This window comes from Phalaenopsis equestris, unplaced genomic scaffold, assembly GCF_001263595.1.
Source record: "Phalaenopsis equestris unplaced genomic scaffold, ASM126359v1 Scaffold000426, whole genome shotgun sequence".
Lineage (NCBI taxonomy): Eukaryota > Viridiplantae > Streptophyta > Magnoliopsida > Asparagales > Orchidaceae > Phalaenopsis > Phalaenopsis equestris.
In genome coordinates this window covers 48,258-75,527 of record NW_018164867.1, presented here as the reverse complement: position 1 = coordinate 75,527, position 27,270 = coordinate 48,258, and the positions used below count along the sequence as shown (strand labels likewise).

Genomic DNA, 27,270 nt, shown 5'->3' with positions numbered 1-27,270 from the left:
TTTTTGAACGGACAGTAAAAAAGTTTATGTAACCCACATACTTTGTTCAAATTAGAAGCAATAAAAATACTTTAGCAGTTTTTAAATTAAAAGCAATAGAAACACTTTTTTAAGTTTTTTTTTTTTTCGTATCTTCTCTACTTTCTATTTTTCTGAAATAATGATTCCACATATGATGGTTATTTTATTTGAGAGAAATTTATAGAACTTAATAGTTTCTGCACAAAAGATATTCAAAAAAATGTAATCTAAATATAGAACAAATCCATGGACTAAATGGACAGCACCGTACAACTCAAAACTGCCCCAAAGAACTGCCACAACAGTGTTTCACTTAAACAGCATATTTGCCCACTCTCAACCAAAATAAAACGAACTTACCATTCTGTAAATCCTTTTTCACTTGGTAAAATGTTAATCATGTCCATATCATCATCTCGAATGTAATCAGATTTAAAACCAAACAGAAGGCGAAGCTGCCCAACAATAACTTGAAAGATCTTCTGAAGATCCTGATTTTAAAAAAACAACAATTAGAATATAAAAATCCGTTAGCAATATAAAAGCTATTTGCAAGAGTAGTGAACAACAACAACAACAACAAAGTCTTTATCCCACTAAGTGGGTTGGCTACATGAATCCTTTTTCTCCACTGCGACCCACTGAATGTCATATTTCATTTAATTCTAATAAATTAAGATCATTTTTTATACAATATGCCCAAATCTTTCTAGGTCTACCTCTGTCTTTCTTAACATAAGACGAATCTAACATCTACTCTCATAACCAGATCATCAGATGGTCGAAGTTAATGCGACCAAACCATCTAAGACGACTCAATCTAATTTTGTTGCCACGGGAGCTACACCAACCCTATCACAAATATATTCATTTTGCATTTTGTCTCTAAGTGTAAAGCCACTCATCCACCTAAGCATTCTCATTTCGACAACACTTAACTTTATTTTATGCTTCTCTTTTAATGGCCACCTTTCTGCGCCATAGAGCATTGCAAGTCTAACCACCATCTTATAAAATTTTCCTATTAGTCCAAGCAATACTTTTTTATCACACAATAGACCTGATACTATGCAATCTCGCCACCAACTTAATTTCTATATAACTTGCACTCTTGTGCATACCCTTTATCCTTAAAAGTGGGACCAAAATATTCTTTCTCCACTCCTCAGGCATCTTTTTTAATTTTAAAATAATATTAAAGAGTTTAGTAAGCCAACAAACTCTCAAATCTCTTAAATATTTCCACACTTAATTGAGATATCATCGGTTCTACAGACTTTCCCAAACTCTCAAATCTCTTAAATATTTCCAAACTTAATTGAGATATCATCGGTTCTACAGACTTTCCACCCCTAATTTTCTTTAAAACCTCATCAACTTTTTTTTACTAATATGACAGTAAAAAGAAAATATTTTATTATTATTAATGATATTAAGATTAGTAAAGTTGATCGTATTTTCAGAAACCTCATTAAAAAGTTTATCAAAATATAACTCGCCCACCTATGCTGAATATTTTTTTCTAAGAAAAGCACATTTTTATTTTCATCTTTAATACATTTTACTTAAGTCTTTACTTTACTTTTCTCTTTATTTGGCTAGTTTATATATATATTTATCATCCTCTTTAGTATCTAATATATTATAAAAATCATTAAAAGTAAAATTTTTAGCGTCACAGATTGTTCTCTTAAACACTTTATGTGTCATCTTATATTTTTTTTATCCCTATGAGTCATTTTAAATTCTTCTCAGTTCTCTAAGATTTTACATTTAAACCAATTTTTATAATATAACTTCTTATATTTTATCTTCTCTTGCACATTTTATTCCACCACCAACTATTTTTATTTATAAAAATTCATCCTTCTGATCCTTCAAGTATATCTTTTGTCACTTGTTTAATAATGTTTGTTACTTTATCCCACACGGAGTTTGCTTCTTCATGAACATCCCAAATCTCGATATCTTAAAGTTTACTCATAAAAATAATTTTATTTATCTTTTAGGTGTCCTCATCTATCCTCTAATTCTATAACAATGGCTACTAGTATTTTTTTATTTTATAACTCTTCATCTTAAAATCCATAACTAATAATTGATGTTGGGTATTTAAATTCTTACTTGAAATGACCTTACAATCTTTACATTCTCGGCGATCTCTTCTTCTCATAGAAAAATAATCAATCTATGTTTAATTAGATCCATTCTTATAAGCAATAATATGTTCATCTCTTCTCTTAAATAAATTATTAGCAATAACAAAAGCATATGCTAAAGCAAAAACTAATATGGTTCTACCTTCTTCATTAATCACTCCAAAACTGTAGCCACCATGAATATTTCAAAAATCCTCTATCACTCTACCGACATGTCCATTTAAATCTCTTCCATTAAAAATTCTTTCTTGAAAAGATATCCTTTGTATTAATTCTTCTACATCATTCCATTTTTTTTCTTTAGAACCTATATCTAAACCTACTTGTGGAGCATAAGCACTTATAATATTAAAAATCTTAGTATCAATGATAATCTTAAGGGCTATAACTTTATCTACAATTTTATTAATTTTTACGACATTATCTTTCAAATTCTTATCTATAATTACACCTACACTATTTTTAGTGAGACTCTTACCAGAATACCAAAGTTTCACTTGAATATCAAAGTTTAAAACCTGAACTATCAATCTCCTTTGTCTTTTCTCCAACTAATTAGTTTCTTGAATACATAAGATATTTATGTTTCTATGAATCTTAATGTCAACTAATTATATTAATTTACCTGTAAGAGTACTTATATTCCAAGATCATATCCTAATATTAATTAAATAGACTAATTTTTTTACCCGCATCTGAACGTAATGTGAAAACTTTTGCTTATTTGACACTACAACCGTGCATCAGTGCAGCGGCCCTTGCACAATTTTCATTATATTCAGCTCATACAGTGTGTCGCTTCCAGGGGACGTCTTAATATTTACACAATGATTAGAATGATTCATATCATAATTTTTCAACAAATTTTACGTTGGTTGTCGACTTACCTAATACAATCCTCTGCTTTTCACATCCGGAGCTCAAAACCCGACAATAGCAATGTTTAGCAAGAGTAGTGAACATAATATAAAATTTACATGTTCAAAATTAACTTTCTACCTAATACAACCCTCTGCTTTTCACATCTGGAGCTCAAAACCCGACAATAGAAATGTTTAGCAAGAGTAGTGAACATAATATAAAATTTACATGTTCAAAATTAACTTTCATTCTTCATTATGTAGGCATTAAAAAACCGATATCAGTTCAAGATTTACAAGGGTGGCACAGACAGCCTACAATGTTGTTAATAAAAACTCTCTCAACTCAAATGAAATGACAAACTGTTGTAGCTCTAGTCCATCAATTAAATAATACCAACAAGAAAGAGAAATCATAGAAACAAACTTAAATTCATAAAAGAGATCCAGAGGCTTGCAATCAATCGAGCAATTTATGATTACCAAAATTCCTATGATCAAGGAATAAGACAAATATTATACGAGAATAATTTGCATCTTAAACCTAATTAACCTGCATGATCTCTGATAAACCACTTTCCTTTAACAAATTGTTTCCCAATTGTCAAAAACTTTCAAATTTTCGAAGAGGCATATGTTCATATAATGGTTTAGGAACCCTAATAAATTTCAGCATAAGTTACTTACCTCGCAAAATCACCTGCCCATTTTGCAAAGGAAAAAATATACAGATCACCAAGGTTAGAAAGGATTCTGAAGACCATAATTTTGCACACCTTAAATTTCTCAGTAATATTTGTTCTCCTTAATATATGCTACTACAAAGTTAAATTATCACATGATAGATAAACTTCTACAAATAGTTGCATAACTTGCGTCGGTTTTTTTAGCCAAAACAGGAATGATGTGCCCAAACAAAGTCATTTATGATAAAATTTTCACTGAAAAGTGTTAAATTATCATTCACAACTCATAAAAAAGATTAGGTGTGCCTAGGAATAGCTTATAAGATGCATGAGAATATTCCAGATCAAGCTCACATTTTTTGACAGAAAACTTGAGTAAACTTCTGATATGAATTATATGTTTGCCATATCTTATATCATTTGACTTATAGTCGTCTTTTATGTTAATTGACATCGGTGTCGGTCAACTTTTCGATTTCGATAGATTATGAAAATATGAATATGAAAATAATTTTTGAAATATAATTTAATATAATAGACATATATTTTTAATTTTGAAAATAGTATGTTTTAATTTTGAAAAAAAAAATGAGACCAAATGGATAGTTTTGAAAGTAATATGTTTTAATTTTGAAAAAAAAATGAGACCGAATTTTTGTTAGTTATTTACATAATCGTGTCTGACACCCTGAATACTACACATTCCAAGAGAAAAGTGTAGACCCCGATAATAGGCCCAATCCTGCAAACTAAGAGATTTGTGACATTCAGTTGGTCTGCAAACCTTTTATATATGACCGACAAATTCCCCTATTTAATACAAGGATTAAATAGGGTTTATTTTACCTGGGTTCCAAATTCCCTATAGAGGCAAGCCCCTATAGTTAATTAAATCCCAAGTGACGTGAATCACTTGAGAAAACTCTCGATAATGATCAGTGGTTCTAGTCTTCAAGAATTCAAAGTTTAGGTTTTCAATGTAGGACATGGAAAAAATAAGTGAGAATGGCTCAAGTAAGAACAATCCTTTCATGAGTCCAAAGGAAGTAAAAGGTAGGGGATGTCACAGATCCAGAGGGGAATCATCAGTGACCTCCCAAACTATCCTACTGTGTGGCTGTGTTTTAGAGAGGATTTTATTTGAATGTTAAATCCTGTCAATTTTATTAGTTGGGACTTATACCTGCATAATAACTGGTTATGCAAATAGCCCACAAATATAAGAGGTTTTACGTCATTCTAGATGACAACCTTAGAACCTAAGGCGAATTAGTGCAGGGGCCTAAAAGAGAGGAATTATGTCGCGCTAGGCAAGCTACCTCGAAATCCTATGAGTTGTTTAAATTAGGAAAGTTCAATTGGTGTAGACTCATTTTGTTGTTGTAGAATTGCGACCACCTCCACCTGTAGTTCGCTCCAAACTCCTTGCCGTGCTGCCCACGAAGTTGTTCCGAGCTCCTCGTCGCAGTAACAGTCCTAAAGTCTAAAGCTCAAACAATTTTACCAGGTGTGTTTCAATGTCTCAGTTTGGTTGTTAATGGAGGGGTTCAAGTTGATTAGAGCGACACCGGTTAGGATCCCACGGTTCTCTCCTTCCGGCATCACTATTTTCTTTTGAACTTAGTTTAAACGAGTTGTGAAACCCATTTAAACCAGGGAGATCTCATTAGCAACCGTTGGTTACTTCCTCCGAGGGACTCCCGTAAGTTCGAAAGAACGTGTTATGTTTTGTTTTCTTTTTGTTTTGAAAATGTTGTTTAATTTTGAAAAAAAAAAGGTTTTGTTTTGAAAGTGAGGTTGTATTCAGTACCTGCATAATGTGTTAGAGCAAGAGTAATTGCAATAAAATAAAGGAACAATAACAGATAAAATGTACCTGCGTACGTGACGTATCTGCTGCTGTTATTCCTGTTTCATGTTTAACTCACAAAGCACAATATAATCTGCAGGGATTTTAAATAAATTGTAAAGAAAAGAAAAGAAATAAACAGTAGAACAAGTTGTAGTAACAGTTAGGAATTCCCAAAAGAGGTGATCCTAAGGCCTCCTACAACTTCTGACTATAACTAGCGAGATAGTATGGTGATCCTACGATCCCCTACAATTCTGGTAAGCAACTAGCGAATGTGTACGGTGATCCTACGACTCCGGACAGCAGCTACGAGTTCCGAATGACGCCTGTATGGATTCCTATGAATCCAAACAGCAATGGGCAACACCTATGTGGTTTCCTACGAACCCGAACAGAGGTGGGCAGCAAATTGAAGCATTGGACAACGGTCCTGCAGCTCTTACAGCTCGGGGCAGCAACTAGCAGGCTTGTGCGCCGATCCTACGACCTTCTACAACTTCCAAACACTCCTAACAACCCTTAATTAGCAATGGGCAGCAATCTTATATTTCAAACAGCTTCCAAACAACAAATTCAAGGCCCAAGCAGCACTCCTAAGGCTCCAACAGCACTCCTAAGGCTCCAACAGCGCTCCTAGGACACTCCCAAGGCTTTTCTAAGCTTCCAACAGCACCTATGGCACTCCTACAGCACCTACAGCACACTCCCAAGGCGGGATCGAGCGGCTTCGGAGTGACGGGATCGAGCGGCTTCGGTTCGGTGCGAGAGACGAGCGGCTTCGGTTCGGTGCGGGAGACGAGCGAGCGAGCAGAAGTCTTCGGCGCAGGGAGGAGGCGAGCGGGCGAGCTTCGTGCTTGCAGCAGAAATGCGACAGGAACAGGAAAGCTGAGCGGGAGCGAACGGGGAAGAAAAGCTCGGGAGCACGAATTAAGTCGAATCCCCGAGGAAGAAGACGCTCCTTTGGAGCGGGAGGCGTTACTTTGGTTACTTTGGAACCGATTGGGCGGGGGAAATAATACAATTTCCAAATGCAGGGCAGGAAATAAATGGTTTCCAAATGGAGGGGAAGATTAAATGGAAATAATTAACCCCTGAATTAATCTTAATTAAGATAAAAATTAAATACTCCATTTGAAGTTTGAAATTTGAATTTCAAATTCAAGTGAACTGGTGCCTAGCCCGTCTTCAGCCCGAGTCCAGCCTGAATCAAACCCGAGTCGGACCTGAGTTGAGCCTGGGCCCGCGCACAGCTAAAAAAAAAATGCATCGACATCCGTGCAGTTCGTGCGAGTGTGGAACCACAGCAATATGGGTGTCATTCCTAGCTAAAGTCGACGTTCCGGACGCGTCGGCACGATCTTTTTTGTCATCCGGGGTCGTACAAACGAGTTTGCCGACGGGCGAGCCAATTTAAGTTAAAATTATATGATCCTTTTTGTCATCCGGGGTCGTACGAACGAGCTTGCCGACGGGCGAGCCAATTTAAGTTAAAATTATACAGGTTGCGATGCGTGCGCAAAAATGCGGCGTTATCGAGCGTTCGGGTCACAAAGGAGTTCTCTAGGGGCTGCTCCTATTAATGTAGGAACTCGACTCGAGTTTCATGTGTCGGTCATAATCAACTTAATAGAACGTCGAGGATTCGGGACCGCCCATGCAAAACTCGAAGAAGTGACGAGGTGGCTCGAATTTTCTAAATGGTGTGGGTTTCGTACTGGTCCTAGTCTTCTAAGAGAGTCGAACAGGGGAAGCCTAAAGCTAGACCCTAGGCTCTAAGGAGAGACAAAAAAGAGACCTCATCCAGAAATGAGGTCAATAATCGGTCAAAGTGTAACGACATATTTAGAACTTAGATCTCATTAGATTATTTTCTATCAATATTTGACCATTGAACCCAAAGAATTTTGAATAATGACGCCGCAGTTCGATCATAAAAAAAAACTAAGTTTTATAGTAGTCTCCCAGATTTCAACGTCTTCCTAGATATTTAAGATTTCATCTTCCTAAATGACTTCGGAGGACTAGACAAAAAGGTTCTTTGAAGATTCAAAATCAAGCAACTTGAAGATTTATTTGTTATTCTTCTACCGTTGCATTTTTTTTCCCAACCTTCTTATCCCTTCTGCAAGTAAATTATAATTTAACCAACCATTTCTCTAGTCATTACCTCAAACTCGTGAAGAAAATAAAAATAATACTTCTTGAAGAATGACAGAAAAGCATGAAATTATGAAAACAAAAGAACAGATATGCTAGATTTGGAAGTAATGAAATATGCCATTTATTTGCTCATATTATTCATTTATGAAACGTTAAGCATGTTTAGTGGCTTACTTGCAAGATTTTCATAGCACCATTCAGTGTAGTTGATGTGGGTTTGTTCTAGTCAAGTTTTGGTTGTATTAGATTGTTTTATATGGATAGACAGTTATTGATAATCATCTAATGAGACTCGGTGAAAATCATTCTAAAACTTTCTAGGTTTTTCCGAAGATATGATCAGTTCCCCAACATAATATGAAGCAAGAAAGATTCACAAACCCATATTGTCCTCATTTTTCTTCCCTTTAGAAACAAAAAACAAGCATGCTTCAAATAATAAATGAACACTACATTGCATTTTCATAATCATAAGCATAGGTATCACATTGCTTGTAAAGCCTAATGCCAATCCTAAAAAAATTGGAATAAGAAAAATGTAGTTTATTATGATTACAAATGTCATCAAGCTAACATTTCATTTGAATTTTTAACTACTTATTTTGTGAAGATACACGGGTTTCAAAATAAAAGTAACAATATACCTATGTATTTGAATTTTTAACTACTTATTTTGTGAAGATATAGTCAACGTGTAACCACGGGTTTCAAAATAAAAGTAACAATATACCTATGTTAAAAATTTATAAATTAGAAATTTCAAGAAATTTGAACTATCATTCAATTTTCAATTAATTTGATTAGACGTTATGTTCAGTAAATTAATGTAAATTACTACAACTCTTCTCACTTTCCCCACCTCCCCGTGAATCCATATTTAACATATGTTAGAAAAGCTAAATAATTTGTTCTAGAGATATATTGTAGTTGATATAAGATTGTCTAGTATTGATAGTGATTTAGAGATATATTGTGCACTAGAGTAGTATAATCTCTTGTGAAGTATTTGGATTACATTACGGTAAGGACAATTATTCCCAGTCTTCTTTAAGAATAATAATAATTAATTTCATCAAAGTATAATTTTTATAAGCTAGACAAATTAATGTGGAAAACATCAACGGTTATTATAATTATCTATGGCTGTCTTTAATTTTTATCTCCTCCTAAAGCAATGATTTCTAAGAGTGCTGTGCTTATGAGCTTTGGTTTTCTTGCAAGTGCCCCTCCCAAAGTTTTCTAGCAGCAATGCAAACCCAATGACACTTTCTTAAACAGGGGATCTATGTTGGCTTGTGGACCTATCTAAATTACAGAGTTTTGTGACCCCTTAGTTATTCTAGCGCATTTATCCTAGGCATAGCATCTTTTCCCTCTTTTTCTCAAAAAAATTTGGCTTAATGTCAATAAATATGATATCTTCAAGGATAGTATAAATATAACATGAATGGGATAAAGTTTTGTTTCTATTTCCAACCATATGTGCCTGTTCCTGTAGGATTCATTCGAGTGATGTAATGACTACCAAATTATGCTAAGAATAATCTCCTTATAACAACATGATGCTTAGATTTTCTTCAATTAGTGATATAGCTCCTCATCAATATTGATACAATCAAGGTTTAAATTACAATGAAGTTGCTTGCTGATTTTCATAATTCGAGCTTCTTGTTGATTTTTTCAAACTTAATCAATCACCACACCATTGTTTTCATTCAGAATCTACTAAGTTTTTTAATTATTTGAACCAAAAAAAAAGTGAACATTTGTGCACCCAGCAGTGTTTGATCTATGAAACTTAATTTTCTTTATGTGATCTGTATTCATTATATCATCCTAAATGCATAAGGGACAATAGACCATGAAGTATCAGGCAACAACGTGGGTCATAATATGAGAGAATTTAGATTCTAGAATGCACAAATTCCTGGTTGAAGCTAACATGAACATGAAAAAATAAACTAGCATCTTTCAGCTTTGAAAAAAGGTTATCAAATAACCAATCCAACTAATTACGTTAATTAGATATAATTCCTTAGGGTAGAAGCATAGATCGAAGAAAAAAAAGGAGAAAACTAAAAAATTGCGGAAGTGGACTGATATAGTTATTTTAATTCTTCTTTTTTTCTTTTTCTTAAAGGAAACATCTTGATCTTCAGTATCAAAAAACCATAAATAATAGAGTCGACTAAAAACATAAGTAAGAAAATAATTATTACAAGTAGTTTAGAGCATATAACAAGTAAAAGGAAATATATAGACTGGCACATCAACTCAATGCAGTTTTCAACATTTTCTTTCGCCATAGCCTTAATTATGAGTAGAACATAAAAAAGTAGCATTTTATATGTTTTTTAATATTAATTTAAGTAGTAGAAGAAGAAATTTAATAATATGGTATTATGAAACCCATGTTTACAATTGTGAATTTAGATTTAATAATATCGTATTATGAAACCCATGTTTACAATTGTGAATTTAGGCCATAAACGTGAAATTAATTAGAAGGGATGAGTTCTGCATAAGCATCCTATTTTTTTTCAATGATTGAACTTATTAAGCTTGCTTCACGCATAATGCAACTATTGTGAGAAAACTTATGCAAACTCAGTCGGTAATGTTGTGTTTTTATAGTTATGTTGATTGGTATGGAAATAATGTCGTTATTTTTATAAAGATGGACAAGCTGCTTAAAATATTTCCAATATCATAGCCATATAAGAGGCACATGCAAAATGTAGCCTATTCGCTCGCAAGTTTCACTTAAAAATCAAAAAGTAAAATGCTTAATTTTTTAAACTGAGTTTGCAAAGCAGTAATTTAAAATAGGTTTACTAGTTGGCTTAGCAGTGAGTCGAGAGTAATTCGTACCTCAGGTGACATTGTTCTCCTGATCAGAGTATTATTTTGAGAATTTGCAGAGCATTCAGGAGGATTCCACACAATAACACCTCCCCACATCTAAATAGCAACATTTTAAGGCTTGGTAATTGAATAGTATGAAAAATAAAAAAGTGAGACCAGCACTTACAGGAGATATAAACCCATTGGTCTTTGAAGTCTGTCCATCTGGAAGTTGTAAAATTAGTGGGCATTCATTTCTTGATGGAACATATCTAAAAATTCATAAGAATTCACATTCATTTGTCTAGCGATAGATAACATCCAGAACACGGAATTATTTTGGAATGAATATCAGAATAATAGATCATATAAATGCCTACATTAAGCAAAACTCGGCGAACTTCTGACAGCTAACTTCCAAAACATCAAAACAGGATTTTTTTTTTAAATGTTAGGTGATCAATGCCATCAAGCAAATTACGGATACACAACAGTATTATAATCTAGTTAATGCGAAAACACATCAAAAGTAAGCGAAAATTCAAATAGTAAAAGAAGAATAAGAATTTAAAAGAGAAACTGTAAAAGTAGGGATTAGGCTAATAATGATGATGAATACTAGATCTAAAATCAATTTCATGGTTTTAGGAATAGCTGAAAATTTTGCACTCTGCATTGAAGCTTAAATAATACCTGACTGGGTATCGGTAAATTCCTTTTTGGAATGGGAGGTACATCAAATCATAGCAAGTAATTAAATAAATCAGAGTAAGATTTGACATGACCATACTTTGACAGTAAAGTGGATGTCTACTAATTAATTCCTAATCAGCTGTTCAAGCGACCACCAATTCTGATTTCAAATATATGAACACCATGGGTACAACAAAAGCAGATTATGATCTATCAATTAACATTAGTTCTTATAAAGTCTAACAGAAAATCACAAAATCAGGAAAAAAAAAAAGTGAAAGCAAAATGCTGATTTATTTTAAACGACTACAAAAAATTATCAACTTTGAGTCAATAAGGTTATCAGTTTAGATAATATTATTCAATATGCAAAGGCATTTCAATGCCCTTTATATTCATTTTATTATTTATTAAAGTAAGAGAGTAATTTATCATTGCAGCAATGCAAGTGATTGTGTCCACCTTAGATTGGATTGTACATAAAACAGTATGGCTACGATTGGAATAGTAGTTATTCAGTTGTAATTACAGATGGTTTACCATGAGAAAAAAAAGGGCTTCTTTTTAGCATCACCTTTGCGGATTGATCTATTCCTCTTGGTCCTAATTGTAAGACTATTCTACCTCCTTTTGACCTTTCCAACCCATATGGACATTCATTCGTTTCATATTTTTAATATCATTTTTCTCTTTACTAAGTGTTCCAACTACATCAAACTCTTACCTTCATAATATTCAAAGTGTTAGAGGTCCACTAAATTCTTTACTTTTGCAACCGCATTCCTCATCAATTGGTATCAAACCCATAAGACATGCATGAAGAAATTAAGAAATTATTTTTTTAAGTCTCAATATATTATGCTATCACATTCTCTTCTCATCACTTTAACATCTCACTCCATACAAACTAAATAAGGACTTTCAAACCCTTTTATAAAACAATGCCTTTGATAAATTGAGTCTAGACTGTGAAATTCCGCCGCCCTTAAGAATTCGCCATTTTTTTTTTACAGCAATTATTTATTATTTTTATTTTTTATTGATGTTCCATCAAAAGACTTCTTTTAGTTAGTTTCAATAAACCCTACCCAAAGAGAGGGAAAAAAAGAAAAGGGCAATTCAAAATTTTAGTAAAATAAATCAATTTCAAATTACAAGAAATAAAAAAAAAATTAATTTTAAATTATTAGAAGAATTTTTTTAATAAGTTCTCAAAATTTGATTCAAAATGAAATCAAAATTCTAAGGCTCCAAAAGACTTCCTAAATTTCTCATTTCCTCTCAATTTCAGTTTTCCATGCCCAATGGCCATTTTGGTGGCCTACCCAAAGGCCTCCAAGCCATCCTAGGAAAGCAAACCAAGTGGAAATAAGGGGCCTTATCCCAATGGGCGATGTTCAACCAATTGGAATATAAACATAAACATCAATACTGGGGTGTGCATGTATGCCTATGACAGCTGTATCTCAGTGTATTCAAGACTTTTCCTATTTCCATATCAAATTCTATCCTACAACTTTGTCATGCTTCAAGAGAAGCGTGAGCAACAACCACTACACAGAGAACATATAATCTCGTCTTTTTATAAACATAACATGACAGGGATAAAAATGTGTTAGTCAGTCTGAAACATTAAAAAAATCATGCTTGGCCTTGGGATAAGCAAAGTAAATGATAAAGCATATTCATATTTTTATAGACCATATATCTTGAAATTAGGCATAAAAGATAACAGAACTCCCTCCTTAGGGTGTACTGATCAAGGAGAGTAATATGCAGCTGAAAGTACACGCATCTACAATGGTTATGAAAGCATTGAATCGATGTTATAATTGTATGTCCGCCTCATAATATCTCTTACTCATTAGTACAGATTCAAATGCCTTATTTCTTCAAGGGTTTGATTTTTCATGAATAAGATTTCATGAAGGAACTTTTTCCAGTACGGTTAATTTCCATAACAACAAAACAAAATTATTAAAAAAAAGAAGAAGATACAACTATGCTTAAGTTCTACAGATAGTCAAGAAAAACAGCCATGTTTCTTAAGGCAGAGGCTTCATTTAATATGATGTTGCTATTTACATGTTTTCCAATAACAGCACACCAAAATCAATTGATAGGAGAGGAATTATTTAGCTTGAAAAAAATAAAAAAAAGAAGAAATAATTTATCTATCAGACCATAAATATCTTGGAAAATGGCTTAAAGCTAGAATCACTAGCAATCTCTTTGGATGTCCTAATTAGTTTTGTCAATCATATCTACTTACATCATATTAGGAGAACAAAAATCAGTTTTAAAATGGTGATTTGATTAGTAGACCCAAAAACATTTCAATTTTTTTTTTTTATTTGAACTATTTTACACTATTAAATAGTGATTGAAAGAATAATTATGCTAGTTCATTTGTCGTTACCAGCAAACTATATTTGTTATTTGTCACATAAAATATTGGTAAATTCAATTTTAAACATGGGAAAGATACTATCAAATTATTTTGATGGCCAGCCAATAACTCCTGCACGCCACTTTTCACAAGTTTATATTGAAACCATTCATGGGGCATTATTAAAATAATTCTTATAAAAGTATAACTTATGATTATTGGAATATGAAAAATGAGATTTTTCATGCCTCTAGCCTTGCTAGTATCATGGTATGGGCAGAAGATGACCTAATATATGAGCTTTCGGCATCTTTGATCTACACAAAAACAAAATAATAAGCAGTCCTCACATAATATCAACATCATAGCCAACATAAATAAACTGATGGTGAAAAAAATATTATAATAGCATTATGCAAGTAATAGGTTCCAACAACATGTATTCCACATACAAGATATAACTAGAAATTGTTCAAAAAGCAAATACATCATACACAAAACACATAAACAAGTAATATTGAACCTTAAATCCACCTTCCACCAACAATGAGAACTACTGAAGCTATTATTAATACTCAAAGTCAAGAAACCCTAACTTCTTACTGTTAAGTCCATTAAGAAAAATTTCCTCTACTGAAGCTATAATTAATACTCAAAGTCAAGAAACCCGAACTTCTTACTGTTAAGTCCATTAAGAAAAATTTCCTTTATCCTTTTGTAGAATGGTATCAATGGAAAGTTCATAGAACAACCAATGTTGCTAACCTCGTCAACTGAATCTATATAACTGATATCACATCCACCATGAAATCCTAGAATATTACACATGCATGGAGGACATTCTGTACATATTAGTATGGCTTTGATGAATTGATCAAGCTTCTCTTAAAAATAATCCATGTTTTCCTTATTTTCATTTCAACTTATTCTTAGTCATCTTAAATGTTGAAGCTACATGTCACTTAGAACTGTGTGGATTAAGTGAATCAATCTCTCACATAGTCATGCCATCATCAGTATCATCACCAAAATCTCTAGCCTTCTTGTAGGCCTTATGACTTAAATTAGGTGTTTAAGTCAATATCCTTCTAGTAACTATGTTAACATGCATCATCTAAGGCTTCTCCTTCAATTCAAAATAAATATCACTACGCCAGCAATTTTTTGCATAAAGACTAAAAAGTTCAAATTGTGTCATTTTTAGATCAACCATGTACTAATTACAAGCCAATAATGTGAACATATTACAATTTAACTGCACAAACCAGTTTTTATTAATCCAAACAAAAAGTAATGAAAGGACAGAAAACAAAGCAAAGATGAAGTAATAAAAGTAGTATAGGACGGGGAAAAAACTTTGAAACATTGGAGTATGAAAATCTCTAACCCAAAGATAATATTTTATGTTAAAAATTTCTGCACTTTAATATTTAATTTCTGCCTATATTTTTCATAATATTTCTCATATTAATTATTATCAGTTTATTCACTTTTTTATTGAAATTTGTGCTGGTTTTTACAACTAGATTTGGTGATCATTTGTACGTTAAATAATTGTAAAAGCTAAAGATGCTAGACCTCCCAAGAGGACAATCCCAGCTGCAAACTTCATTATACTAAAAAACTAATAAGAGTATCATAAAGCACAGCTTATAAATAAATAGGACCAATTAAAGAAAAAACAAAAGCTAAAGCAAGAATTAAAATATGGTTCAAAATGATAATGGTCGGATTCAAAAAATAGAAGCAATATGGCCTCTTAAAGCATTAGATGGAGAAGTTGCACATTATACAAAATTACTTTAATCAGATGACTAATGCCCTTCGAATTTTTTATTAGTCCCTAATAGTTAAAATCTAATGATATTCATCCTAAATAAAAAGATGAATCTAAATAGATGTATACTAGCATAGACAACATAGGAAATCATACTTGGACACCTAATTTAGGAGTATTCTCATAAGCCACATAAATAAGGTAGAGATTCCAATGACACCGACAATGATGGCATAGTAGAAAAAAGATGAAAGCATATAATGAACAATTCCAACAATTTAAGTGATTCCAAATAGCATATAATTTCAACACCCATGATAAGTAAAATTAAGTAAAGCAAAAACCAAATTACAAAAGTTACAAAGAATCTCTCAAGAAAATTTCATCAATTAATTGTCACCATTAATTATCATGTCCATGGCAGCCTCCTCAATCATGCAGAAGGACTCTTTTTGAAATGGCATAATAGAGGTAAGGTGAATAAAGATACATGGCTAATGACACCAACTATGATGAGCAATTCTAGTAGTTATTGATCTCATCCAACATGAGAATTAATAAAATGTCTTTAATGGCCTAAAAAAAAGAGTTTAGCCCTTAGATGTGGGTTTTAAGAATAACTTACCAAAAAATTCTTAAAAAAAATACTTAAATAAATGTGAAAAGTAGATTAAAGGAGCACAATTGCTTTGTTATTGTGATATTTGCTTTTGGAATAATTTATAATTATTTTTTATGTTATTATGTAGAATAAATCTTATTATATTCTAGGCATACTTACATAGATAGCACATAATTCTTATGTATTTACATGTCTCACACCTAAATTTTCATATTTACGTACAAAGCATTTTGGTGCTTTGAATCTATGCATGAAAATGTGTATTTTACATTTAAAAAGTGATAATAGTGTTTTTTTTTTTTATGTAAAATAAAAGATTTTAGTGCTACATGTGTAAATATAAAGATTTAGAAGTGAGATATGTATATACAAAAGAATCGTGTGCTATGTATGTAAAAGCCCCTATATTCTATCGTTTGTGTAATATTATTATTCTTTTTTTAACTCCATTCTAGTTTATATTGACTATGATGTTGATATACGAACTCAAGTATTAATTGTTTCAAATCTATATGTAGATGGACAACAGAACAAACTCATAATGAAGAAATTTAGTATTTTTTTAAGATAGAAACACATCCAATAGATTATTTTTTAAATGGCACAAGGCTAATTAGAAGATTATATGAAGAATTACTGGAGGAGGCAAATCGTTGATAAAATATACAAATGGAAATACTTGCCTGATATTTTCCAAGAAATGAACAATAATATGAGTTGGGAACAAACCTATGAGATTGGGAGCTATGGTATGTGTTAAAAGTTATATTAGGAAATAATTTGTTCCTGTGACAAGTTATGAGCAATAAATTATTTGCTTAGATTAGGTGTTATTTGCTTTCTTATTTTTTATTTATTTCCTTGGATTGGATTTATTCCTTTTTCTATTTTAGGCTTTCCTATTTTATGTTGTTTCTTTTATCTATAAAATAATTAATATGAATTGATTAATTTGAGATAATAAAAGTTATACATTTTCTTTCATATTATTTCCTTTTTATTGTCTTCCTTATTCTAGGATTCATGTAAGGGTTATATCTTTTCTTATTTTTTATTTATTTCCTTGGATCGAATTTATTCCATTTTCTATTTTAAGTTTTCCTATTTTATGTTGTTTACTTTATCTCCAAAATAATTAATATGAATTGATTATTTGGAGATGATAGAAGCTATATCTTTCCTTTCATATTATTTTATTTTTATTGTCTTTCCTATTCTAGTATTCATGTAAAGGTTATTTATAAACTCTTCCATATCAATGAATATTTTGCATTATTTCAAATTTCAACATGGTATCAGAGTCTAATTTCATATCCTCTTTCTAGATCCGTCGAACTCACTTCCTATCATCATCCATTCGGGAAGGGTGCGGCACTCGTCTTGATAATTGAAGCTGCAATTATTCTTCTTCACCTTCTCTGCCCGCGTTAGCCCTAAAAGTGGCGTCATCGCCTGCCTCACCGCATGAAGCCTCACTGCATGCGTCGTCATAGTGTCCATCGTCTCCACCGCCTCGCCTGCCTCACCGCATGCGTCGTCATAGTGTCCATCGTCTCCACCGCCGCAGGCCTGATGAAGGATTTCAAAACCAGTCATCTTCTCTCTCTCTCTCCAACGATGAATACTAGCGGCGGAGAAGTTGATCGTCGAATTGTGAGTTCCGACAAGATGTTGATTGATTTCGTCCCGACAGTATCGAGCGTATTGCTCTCCGAGGCGACGAGGTTCAAAATGGCCCCCGATGGAGTCCGGCGAATCTCGTCATCGCGTCTCTCGCCTTTGAGGTCGCGCCTCTTTCATGGAGAAGGTCGGCGGCGACGAGTTTGGCCACATGCTCACCGCGATCCTCCATGAGAAAAACTTCTCTAAAGAAGGCGTTACTTTTGACACTGGTGCTCGCACCGCACTAGCTTGTGTCACCCTCCGCTCCAATGGCAAGTGCGAGTTTATGTTCTATCATAACCCTAGCGCCAATATGCTTCTTATGCCAGCTAAGCTCGATCTCGACCTTATCAGTAGGGTGAAAGTCTTCCATTAAGAATCTGTAAGTCTGATCACAGAGCCATGTAAGTTAGTTCATTTAAAGGCAAAGGAGGTTACCAAAAAAGCAGGAATTTTACTCTCTTATAACCCAAACCTTTGACTACCACTATGGCCTTCTACAGCAAAGGTGAAGGAGCAAATTTGAGCATATGGAATCAGGCTAATGCCATTAAAGTTAATGACATTGAGCTTGAATTCTTAACCGGTAAAGGTTCTATGGAAGACGAAGTGGCCTTGTTGCAGTGGCGGCCTACCTTGAAACTTCTATCGGTCACCCTTGTTGAGAATGGTTGCAAGTATCAAACTAAGGATTTCCAATGAGCGGGTATGCTTCTGCTAGTTATGGTGCAAATGTAGGTTATGGAGTTGCTTCTAGACACGCAGGTCAATTTCTCAGTGCTGCAGCCGGAAGTATCCTATTTGCAGAACTCCACTCGTAGCAGACCCTCCGGAGGTTTTCCTGCAGCAGGTCCTCCACCGGAATTTTTCTTGCAGCAAACACTCCTTTAGAGCTTTTTCCTACATCAAACCCTTCTCTGGAGCTTTTGCCTGCCACAGGTCTTCAAAAGCTTTTTCTAGGAAAGATCCTTCTCGGGAATCTTTCCTACGCAAACTCTCCTCCGGAAGCTTTCCCTGCAACAGGCCTCCTTCGTAACTTTTTTCTGCATCAGGCCGTCCTCCGGAGCTTTTTTTCCTACATCAAGCTCTCCTCTGGAGTTTTTCCTGCAGCAAATCATCCACTGGAATTATTTGTGTGGCATACCCTCTTCCAGAGCCTTTTCATGCATCAAGCCCTCAGGATTTTTTTCCTGGATCAGGAGCACCTCCGGAACTTTTTTCTGTATCAGGCCCTCCTCTGGAACTTTCATTGCAGCAAACCCTCCACCTAAACTATTCCTGCAACATATCCTCCGGATCCTTTTTCTGCAGCGAGGCCTACCTCATGAGTTTTTTTTTTTTCTACAGGTCATATCCTGCAGCTTTCTCTTATTGGTTGTCTACTTCCCTGCAAACTCCCCTGCTGCATTAGTTGTAGAAGTCTTTCGTCTACCTAGGGACACTGCAAGAACTACTGTCGAAGACAATCACAGGTGTCTACTTCTCTGCAAACTCCCTTGAAGCATTAGTTATAGGGATTTTCTGTCTACCAATAGAAACTGCAGGAACTGCAACCGTTGTTGTCTACTACCATGTAAACTCCCCAACAGCATTACCTGGAGAAGCCTTCCACCTACCTACAGACACTGTAGGAACTGCAATAAAAAACAATCGCAATACGGGAAGAAGACTTCCAGTTCTACCTCTCAGGATCTTGTCGCCCATTGATGTTTTCAAATCCAAGTTAAACATGATTTTTTACCATGTTTCAATTTGAGGGGGAGTGTTAGAAGTTATATTAAAAAATAATTTATTTATATGAGAAATTATGAGGAATAAATTATTTTTTTAGATAAGGAACTATTTTCATTCCTATTTTTTATTTATTTCCTTGGATTGGATTTATTCTATTTCCTATTTTAGGCTTTCCTATTTTGTGTTGTTTCATTTATCTCCAAATTAATTAATATGAATTGATTAATTGGAGATAATAGGAGTTACATATTTTCTTTCATATTATATCAGGTTTATTGTTTTTCCTATTCTAAGATTCATGTAAGGGTTATTTATAACCTCTTTCATATCAATGAATAATTTGCATTATTCTGAATTTCAATAGGATTAACCACAAAGCCAAGGCCCACTTCATAATTAAAACAAATTGAGAGATGAACTAGCAGCAATAGAACTAGGATACATCACATTTTCCAATAGCAACATTAACATAAGTTATGATCTTGTACTCCCACAACCATTTTGCTACAAACTAATAAAAATTGATCGAAGAAGTTATGTATAGCATATCAAGCCAGATTTCCTAAGATGACTCTTATTCTAATTTTATTTTTATCATTTTTTTGACTTGAACTTCAATGCAAACATAATGTGCTCATAAGCAACAAATCAATTAGCACAACGATGTTTGCCATCACTATTTATAAATTAGCACAAAAAAGGTTTACACACAGAAACTAGTACAAGGTTTCAATACCCTGATATGACCATATTGCTTCATTTTAACACTGACTTCAATCACTCTTCAAATTTCAGTAGATGTGATAACTCTAATGACCTTTACATCTAAGAATTCTATAAATTCTAGATATGTCATTTTCAAAGAAAGTGTGGTCTAAAAGATAGATCATTTGTTGACCTATTCATGCATTTCTTCAAACTTCTTGACCTCTCTCCCATTATAGGATTAGGTTGGTACAATTTACAGAACAAACATAGATGCATGTCTCTAAAGAAAAAAATAAAGAGAATTATATGCAACCATTAAACCTCCTACTTACAAATTATCACCCCAGCAAAAAAATAGCAAACTAACCCATGTAATTAGGCATTTTGCAATCAAATCATTTGAACTTTGACAAATCATTCAGAATGAAAGTTAGTAATCGTTTTATTTTCATATATAAAGGCACGAGGATGATTATTTTGTAAATAGTGAAGATTTCAATGATACAATTATCCTAAAAATACGTTGCATGCAATGGTACTGAACTTCAGATACATAGAATACTGTGATTCTATTGGAATTTAATGTGTTTGTTATGAGCCAATGGCTGGTTAGGAAGGAAGTAGGGCAATTCAAATGATAATCAATTTTTTTACAAATATTAGAGGTTGAGAAGGAGGGCAATGCCCGTGATAGTTGAATTTTTGGTCAGACTATCCATGACCAGACTTTGTTATTCCCTAAGCCCCCGCTAGGTTAGATGATCACATTGAAATCTTCAATTTGAATTTAAAAGTAGTTAATAAACTATATAGCAAAAAAATTTTATTTAGTGTGGATATTCTTTGTAAATAAGCTTCTTGGCCTTATAGGGATACAAAGTACCATTTAATCTATTTACATAGACCAAACATATGTGACATGGGACCCAAGAGATTTTCAATCAACAACATGCATCACCAAAGATTTATTTAAGGACATACAATATATGGAAAACAGTGGGTTATGCCAAGGGAAAAACTTTTCATTTAGGAACTAATGAATGATAAATATTATTATAATGACATTACAAAATTTAGCATAAGAAATCTTTCTTTGGTGAACCCAAACCTTGGCCAATGCGTTGAAGATTTATGCTGATACCTAAGAAAATAAGCACAATATTGGCTAACTCATTTCCCAAAAATATAATCCTGATGAAAATGATAATGAGTAAATCATTGAAGAGGAGGAAGCAGAAGAGAGAGAATAACTATGAGAGAATTTTATGAATAAATTGAGCATAGAAAATTCCACGAGGTTATTTGTAAGCTACACTTCAAGAATATTGTTTGTTACACCTATTTGCCGATTATAATTAGTGTGCTTTTTATCCATAATTGTAGATGAGGTATTATGTTTTCTGTTAGCAATGTTCAAGAGTTTATACAACATGGAAAGAATGAAATGCACTAATTAATGAAGGCAAGCGTTACTTGTGATGTGAGTCATGACACAGAGGATATTAGAGGGCATAATGGAAAAAACATATACTGAGTCAATCCATGGTGTTGTGATGTGAGGTTTATGTTGGGATGCGTTAATGAAATATTGTTGCAATACTTTTATTGTTTATGTTAACTTGACCCTGGACAATTTATGTATTGGCATAAAGCTTATCAGTTGTGAAACTATATTTTCATTTGTGGGCATTTCAATTTTTTTGGATTTCTGAAACATAAAAAACGCTACAACCACATAGGTATGATAAACTTACAAGTTAGAACCAATTGCTCAACTGCAAGTTCATAAAATAGAAGACACCGCTTTTCCCCGATAAACTTTTCATTATAGCTTGCCAGTAGCATCTTTTCACAACAGGATACAGACAACAACAGAAATACCGCACAAAGTGGAAGCCTACATTGCCTTGCTTAGACTGCCTTATGCATTATCTATTTGACTCTTAATTACTTCCTTTCACTATCAATAATATGCTCTAATTAAACTGACATAGAAACATTCAATCCTAGCACTAAAAATAACAATAAATTTTAAATTCAGAAATAGTGATCAAATTATAAGCAATATTAAGAACTTCCAGCGATGATGGCCAGGCTCAATATAATGAAAAAAAAAGGCTCCATAAATTGTATTTAAATTTCAACAGTGCCAGACTAAAAGACAATTTTTAAATGTAGCAAGCAAGACAGTCAGAACTCGAGTAAATAAAAAAGAAGAGAGCAATTTGTACAGCACAATTTGCAGAATTTTTGAACGTCCAGCTGCGGCAATAGAAGTGTCCAAATGCCATTCATTTGAATTTACCTGCCAATCACCTAAAAGATCTAAGAATACAGTTTTAGTAACACTATTTAAACCGGGAAAAAATCATATGATGATCTAAGGATATGCATGAGAATTATTCTACAATAAAAACCAAAGTCCTGTTACAATTAAAAACGGAAACTACAAATACCATCATAAAAACAGATCAATTAACAAAAACCAAGCAAACTTCCATATATAGTTGTCATAAGCATGCTTCAAAGTATAGTTCTGAAGTAGAGCAATTTGATGTGAGATTCTAATGCTCCAATCCATCATGGAAGCAAGTGAAGCTTATAAAGAAAATTTATTGATCATGGCTCACAGGCACTATTTAAAATTGCGCAATAAGTGCGCCTCAGTATTTTTTTCATTGCCAAACCACAATGATGCTTACACGTCAGAAATTCACTGTGAGGTATTTGTCTTGAGGCATGCCTTGCCTGTGTAAGGCACTTGCAATAATGTCCATGTTTTTTTTAATACATATCAAATACATCACGTGGTCAAGGCTAACGTGACCCCTATTATAACTTGATGATTGAGTTGTAACATCCTTTATACACAATGATAACTTGATGATAGAGTTCATGTCAATGATGAAGTTCACGTCGACGCTTATTATGGGAAAGAATGAAGTGATAGAAACTCCCGATCATCGGTCACCTATATCTAAAATAGGTGCAAGAGATTCCATGGACCATTAGAGGCTAAATATAGAGGAAGACGGGGTAATGGAGAGGGAGAAGCATCTCAAATTCTCTCCTCGAGCAAGTTAGAAAGACATGCAAGTGTGTCTGCATGTATATTATAAGATTTTTTTTTTTCATTTTTTAGAATGTCATTTCATTTAGTGTGACAATCTCGCCTTCTTACGTTAAAATGGTATGTTCCGAAAGTGTTTATGTTCAAGGCTCTGTCCATGAATGATTTGAAGACAGGTGTTGACGGATGAGCATGATAATACAGAGAAAGGCGTGGAGGAGATTTAAATGAGTAAAATTGGAATAATAATCATGTCTGATTAAGACTTTGATATAAATAATAGAAGTTTTATCAAAAATATAACAAATAATCCCTATGATACTTTTTTTAAAATATTTAGAACTTTTTGATCATCTGAATAATGCAAAGTACATTTTTTATTGCTTAATATAGTCAAAAAGTAGTATTGCATTTCATAGTATTGTTAATAGTATTTCCCAGATCCATATAGGGTCACATTGGAGACTATTTGATGATTTAGATTCTACCAGACAATACTGGTACTTCTAGAAGATGAAAATAAGTTGACGGAGGAAAGAAATAGTTTAGTATTTATCCAAATGTTAAAGGTTGTCATTTTGTAAAAATTGAACATCAAAGGCCAAGGCCTAGTGGATTATTACAATCATTACATGTACCTGAGTGAAAATTGAAAGAAATCACAATTGGTTTTGTTAATAGTATTTCCCAGATCCATATAGGGTCACAACAACATTGATCATCCACAAATTGACAAAGTCATCTTATTTCTTGTCGGTTAAGCAGATAGACCCGATTGCTGAATTGGTCAAGTTGTATATCAAAGAAATCATCAGAATGTATGATGCTTCAAACATAATTATTTCCGATAGTAATGAAAGATTCACATTCAGTTTGTGGACATGTATCCATAAAGGTTTAAGCACAAAGTTACATCTTAGTATTGCATTTCATCCACGAACCGGTGGGCAATCAAAAAGAGAAATTCAGGTATTAGAAGCTCAATTGTGGCTGTGTTCTAGATTTTGGAGGCATAACATACCACCTTCCAATGATCGAATTCGCCTAAAATAACAATTTTCAGTCCAATATAAATATGGAACCATACAAAGGCTGAAAAGGCAAGACTTCATGATGTTCGGTGGAGATAAGAGAACTCCAGCTGTTAGGTACAGAGTTGGTTGATGTTGTAAAGTTTGAGATTGAAGATTTTTTAAATTTGAAAGTTAGACCGATGAAAGGTGCAACGAGATTTATTAAGAGAAGCAAGTTGAGCCACATGCAGATTGAAACTTCTGAAATTATAAAGAGTAACCAGGTTGCTTGTAGATTAGCACTATTAGCAATTATGCCATACATCAATGATGTGTTTCAAATATCTATGTTAAGAATATAGGTTTCAGAGTCAGAAAAAAAGGATTGTACATGAGGAATTGATATGCAAAATAATTTGACATATATTAAAGAGTTTGAGAAGATTTCAGACCAAAAATCAAATGTTAAAAACTGAGGAAAAGAGGAATCAGGTTGCTTGTAGATTAGCACTATTAGCAATTATGCCATACATCAATGATGTGTTTCAAATATCTATGTTAAGAATATAGGTTTCAGAGTCAGAAAAAAAGGATTGTACATGAGGAATTGATATGCAAAATAATTTGACATATATTAAAGAGTTTGAGAAGATTTCAGACCAAAAATCAAATGTTAAAAACTGAGGAAAAAATAAATTTCATATATTAAGGTAAAGTGAAAGCACATAATAGGAAAAAAAAACTTGGAAAAATGAAAAAGATCTGAGAAATTTCCCAATCTACTCAAATAATTACACAAGTCTGAGGATAAATTTTTATAAGGGAAGAATTTCGATACCTAAAAATTGTCAAATAAGTAAATTATGCTTAATTTTAAATTATACTATAAGTTTTGGACTCCCCAAAATCATCAAATTAGTTCATAAAAAATTCTAAATCTTATTTCAATCATTTTAATGTACAGAAGTATCATTAATTTATAAAAAAAAGTAAAAGTTGATTAAATATTTTGTATTTTAATTAATTTCCTAAAATTTTAATTAAAGTTTCTATTGCAGTACCGTCAAAGTAACTATAGCACTGAAAAACAAAATTCACTAATTCTTGCATGCATCGGTTGAATGAAGATACAAGGTTAAAATTGTGAAAGTTACTATAGCACTAAAACCCAAAATTCACTAAATCTTACTTGCATAGTTGGATGAAGATAGAGGATTAAAATTATATATATATATGTATAGATATAAAGCCCAAGGGCTAATATATTAGAAATGAGTGGTACAAAATAGGTTGAATGAGAGGGCCGATTAAGAACCCAAAGCACCTGGTATGCAACACACCAAAATCTCTAAAAAATAGAAAAATACATGTATACCTAAAACCATAATAATATAATCTCTACGCCGAAGTCTCCAAACAGAGCAAAATTCACAAGCCATTTGAAAGTATTAGTTGGATCGGTGAGAGCGATAAATGGCAAACAGATGGAAAAAATACTTTTTGAGAGAGGGAGTCTTCTTCCTACGCAAAATTCACAAGCCGTTTCAGTTGGGTCATCGGTCATCCCCCAGATGTGTGTGCAGGCACGACGGCGCAGAATCAAACAGAAGGAAGATATACTTGTTGCACCAAGTAACTGGAAGAAAAGGAGAACGAAAAGCTGGCGTAATTGATCGACCAAGAAGGACCCATAAAAACACCTGTAAAATTCGCAAATCCAAATAGATAATGTGAGCATGAGTACGACCCAAAGTGCCCTTACCTCTTACCATTGGTCCTAGATAGGGAGCTTTCTAACAAATGGTTAAGTTTTCTGTCATTACCCGAAGCAACCAAGGTATCATACGTTAAGTTTCTGAGCTCTAGTAGACCTTTATTCTTCTTCTTTTTCCTAGATGTGTAAACCTGTCAATCCCCATCCGAAGACTGGCTCAACCAATCAGTGCATTGGTTCAAAAATTCTCGGACAGGTGTAGGTTGTTGCATAACAGCCCCTTGTGCCTGATTGACATTAAAAACATGTTCGGTCTGATCAGATGGTAGGGCTGCAGTAGAAAGCCCTAGCCCTCGCCTACCAACTGAGGTTCCACACGAGGTATAATAAGGGCATGTTTAGAGCAGCTTATAAGTGCGGCGGCATTTTCAAAACGTCGTTTACCTGTTTGTTTCGCATGTTCGGACAGATTCTATGGAAACCGCGTTTAATTTTTTCCACTAGCCCTCGCCTACCAACTGAGGTTCCACAGGAGGTATAATAAGGGCATGTTTAGGGCAGCTTATAAGTGCGGCGGCATTTTCAAAACGCCCACTGTACTGTTTGTTTCTCACTTTACCTGTTTGTTTCGCACGTTCAGACAGATTCTATGGAAACCGCGTTTAATTTTTTCCATTGCACGCAGATCGCTGGGTTATACCCGCGATCAGTGTTCGCACGCAGCTTTCTTCCCTCGTTTTACGCCTCTACCCCTCTCACTCAAGAGAAAACCTAGCCCTCGCCGCCTAAGCCACGAACCTTTGCTCTCCTTCGTTGAAAGCCATTAGAAGCCGTTCGTTCCTCTCCGTAGCCGAAAGCCAGGCTTCCCCCTCCTACACATCCTCCGTCGCTCTCCTCCGGGCGCACTCCGTCAGTGCCCTCCGTCCTCTGTCAAAAGCCAGGTATATTCTCCCCTAGCCTAACCGTTGCGGTCTTGTTTTTGGTTGTGACCGGAGCTATGATTTTATTGCTTTACTATTGACATTTGTTTGTTGGAGGCCTTAGGATAGCAAGTCTTAGCTTTACTGTTCGAAGTCGTTCGTTGCACTTATTAGTTGATTCTGTTCTTCTTCTGCATTCTCATCCATAAATAGTTTGATTCATGGAAATTGCTCATTTCTTTCCGATAGTTTGATTTATTCTCATCCTTTTTATGAATTATCATTGCTGGAGTGGTTTTCTGTGGTTTAACTTGTAATATTGTTGCATGGTGCTAATAAAGCTTATATGGCTATTCCAATGTTTTCAATGAACTAATAAAGCACAT

General features: G+C 33.7%; 1 protein-coding gene and 1 pseudogene across 1 annotated transcript in view; one reads left to right on the top strand and one right to left on the bottom strand.

Annotated features, from left to right (window-relative positions):
* The window catches only part of LOC110027358, a gene marked incomplete at its 5' end in the record, with an annotated part of 55,652 nt that overhangs the window by 4,975 nt on the left and 23,407 nt on the right, over nt 1-27,270 (bottom strand). Inside the window, 4 exons of the mRNA XM_020728750.1 lie at nt 382-512; nt 10,610-10,699; nt 10,770-10,854; nt 22,399-22,472. Of these exons, the coding sequence (XP_020584409.1) occupies nt 382-512; nt 10,610-10,699; nt 10,770-10,854; nt 22,399-22,472 (380 nt within the window). The remainder of the gene's footprint in view (nt 1-381; nt 513-10,609; nt 10,700-10,769; nt 10,855-22,398; nt 22,473-27,270) is intronic.
* On the top strand, nt 17,586-19,474 carry LOC110027359 (annotated as a pseudogene).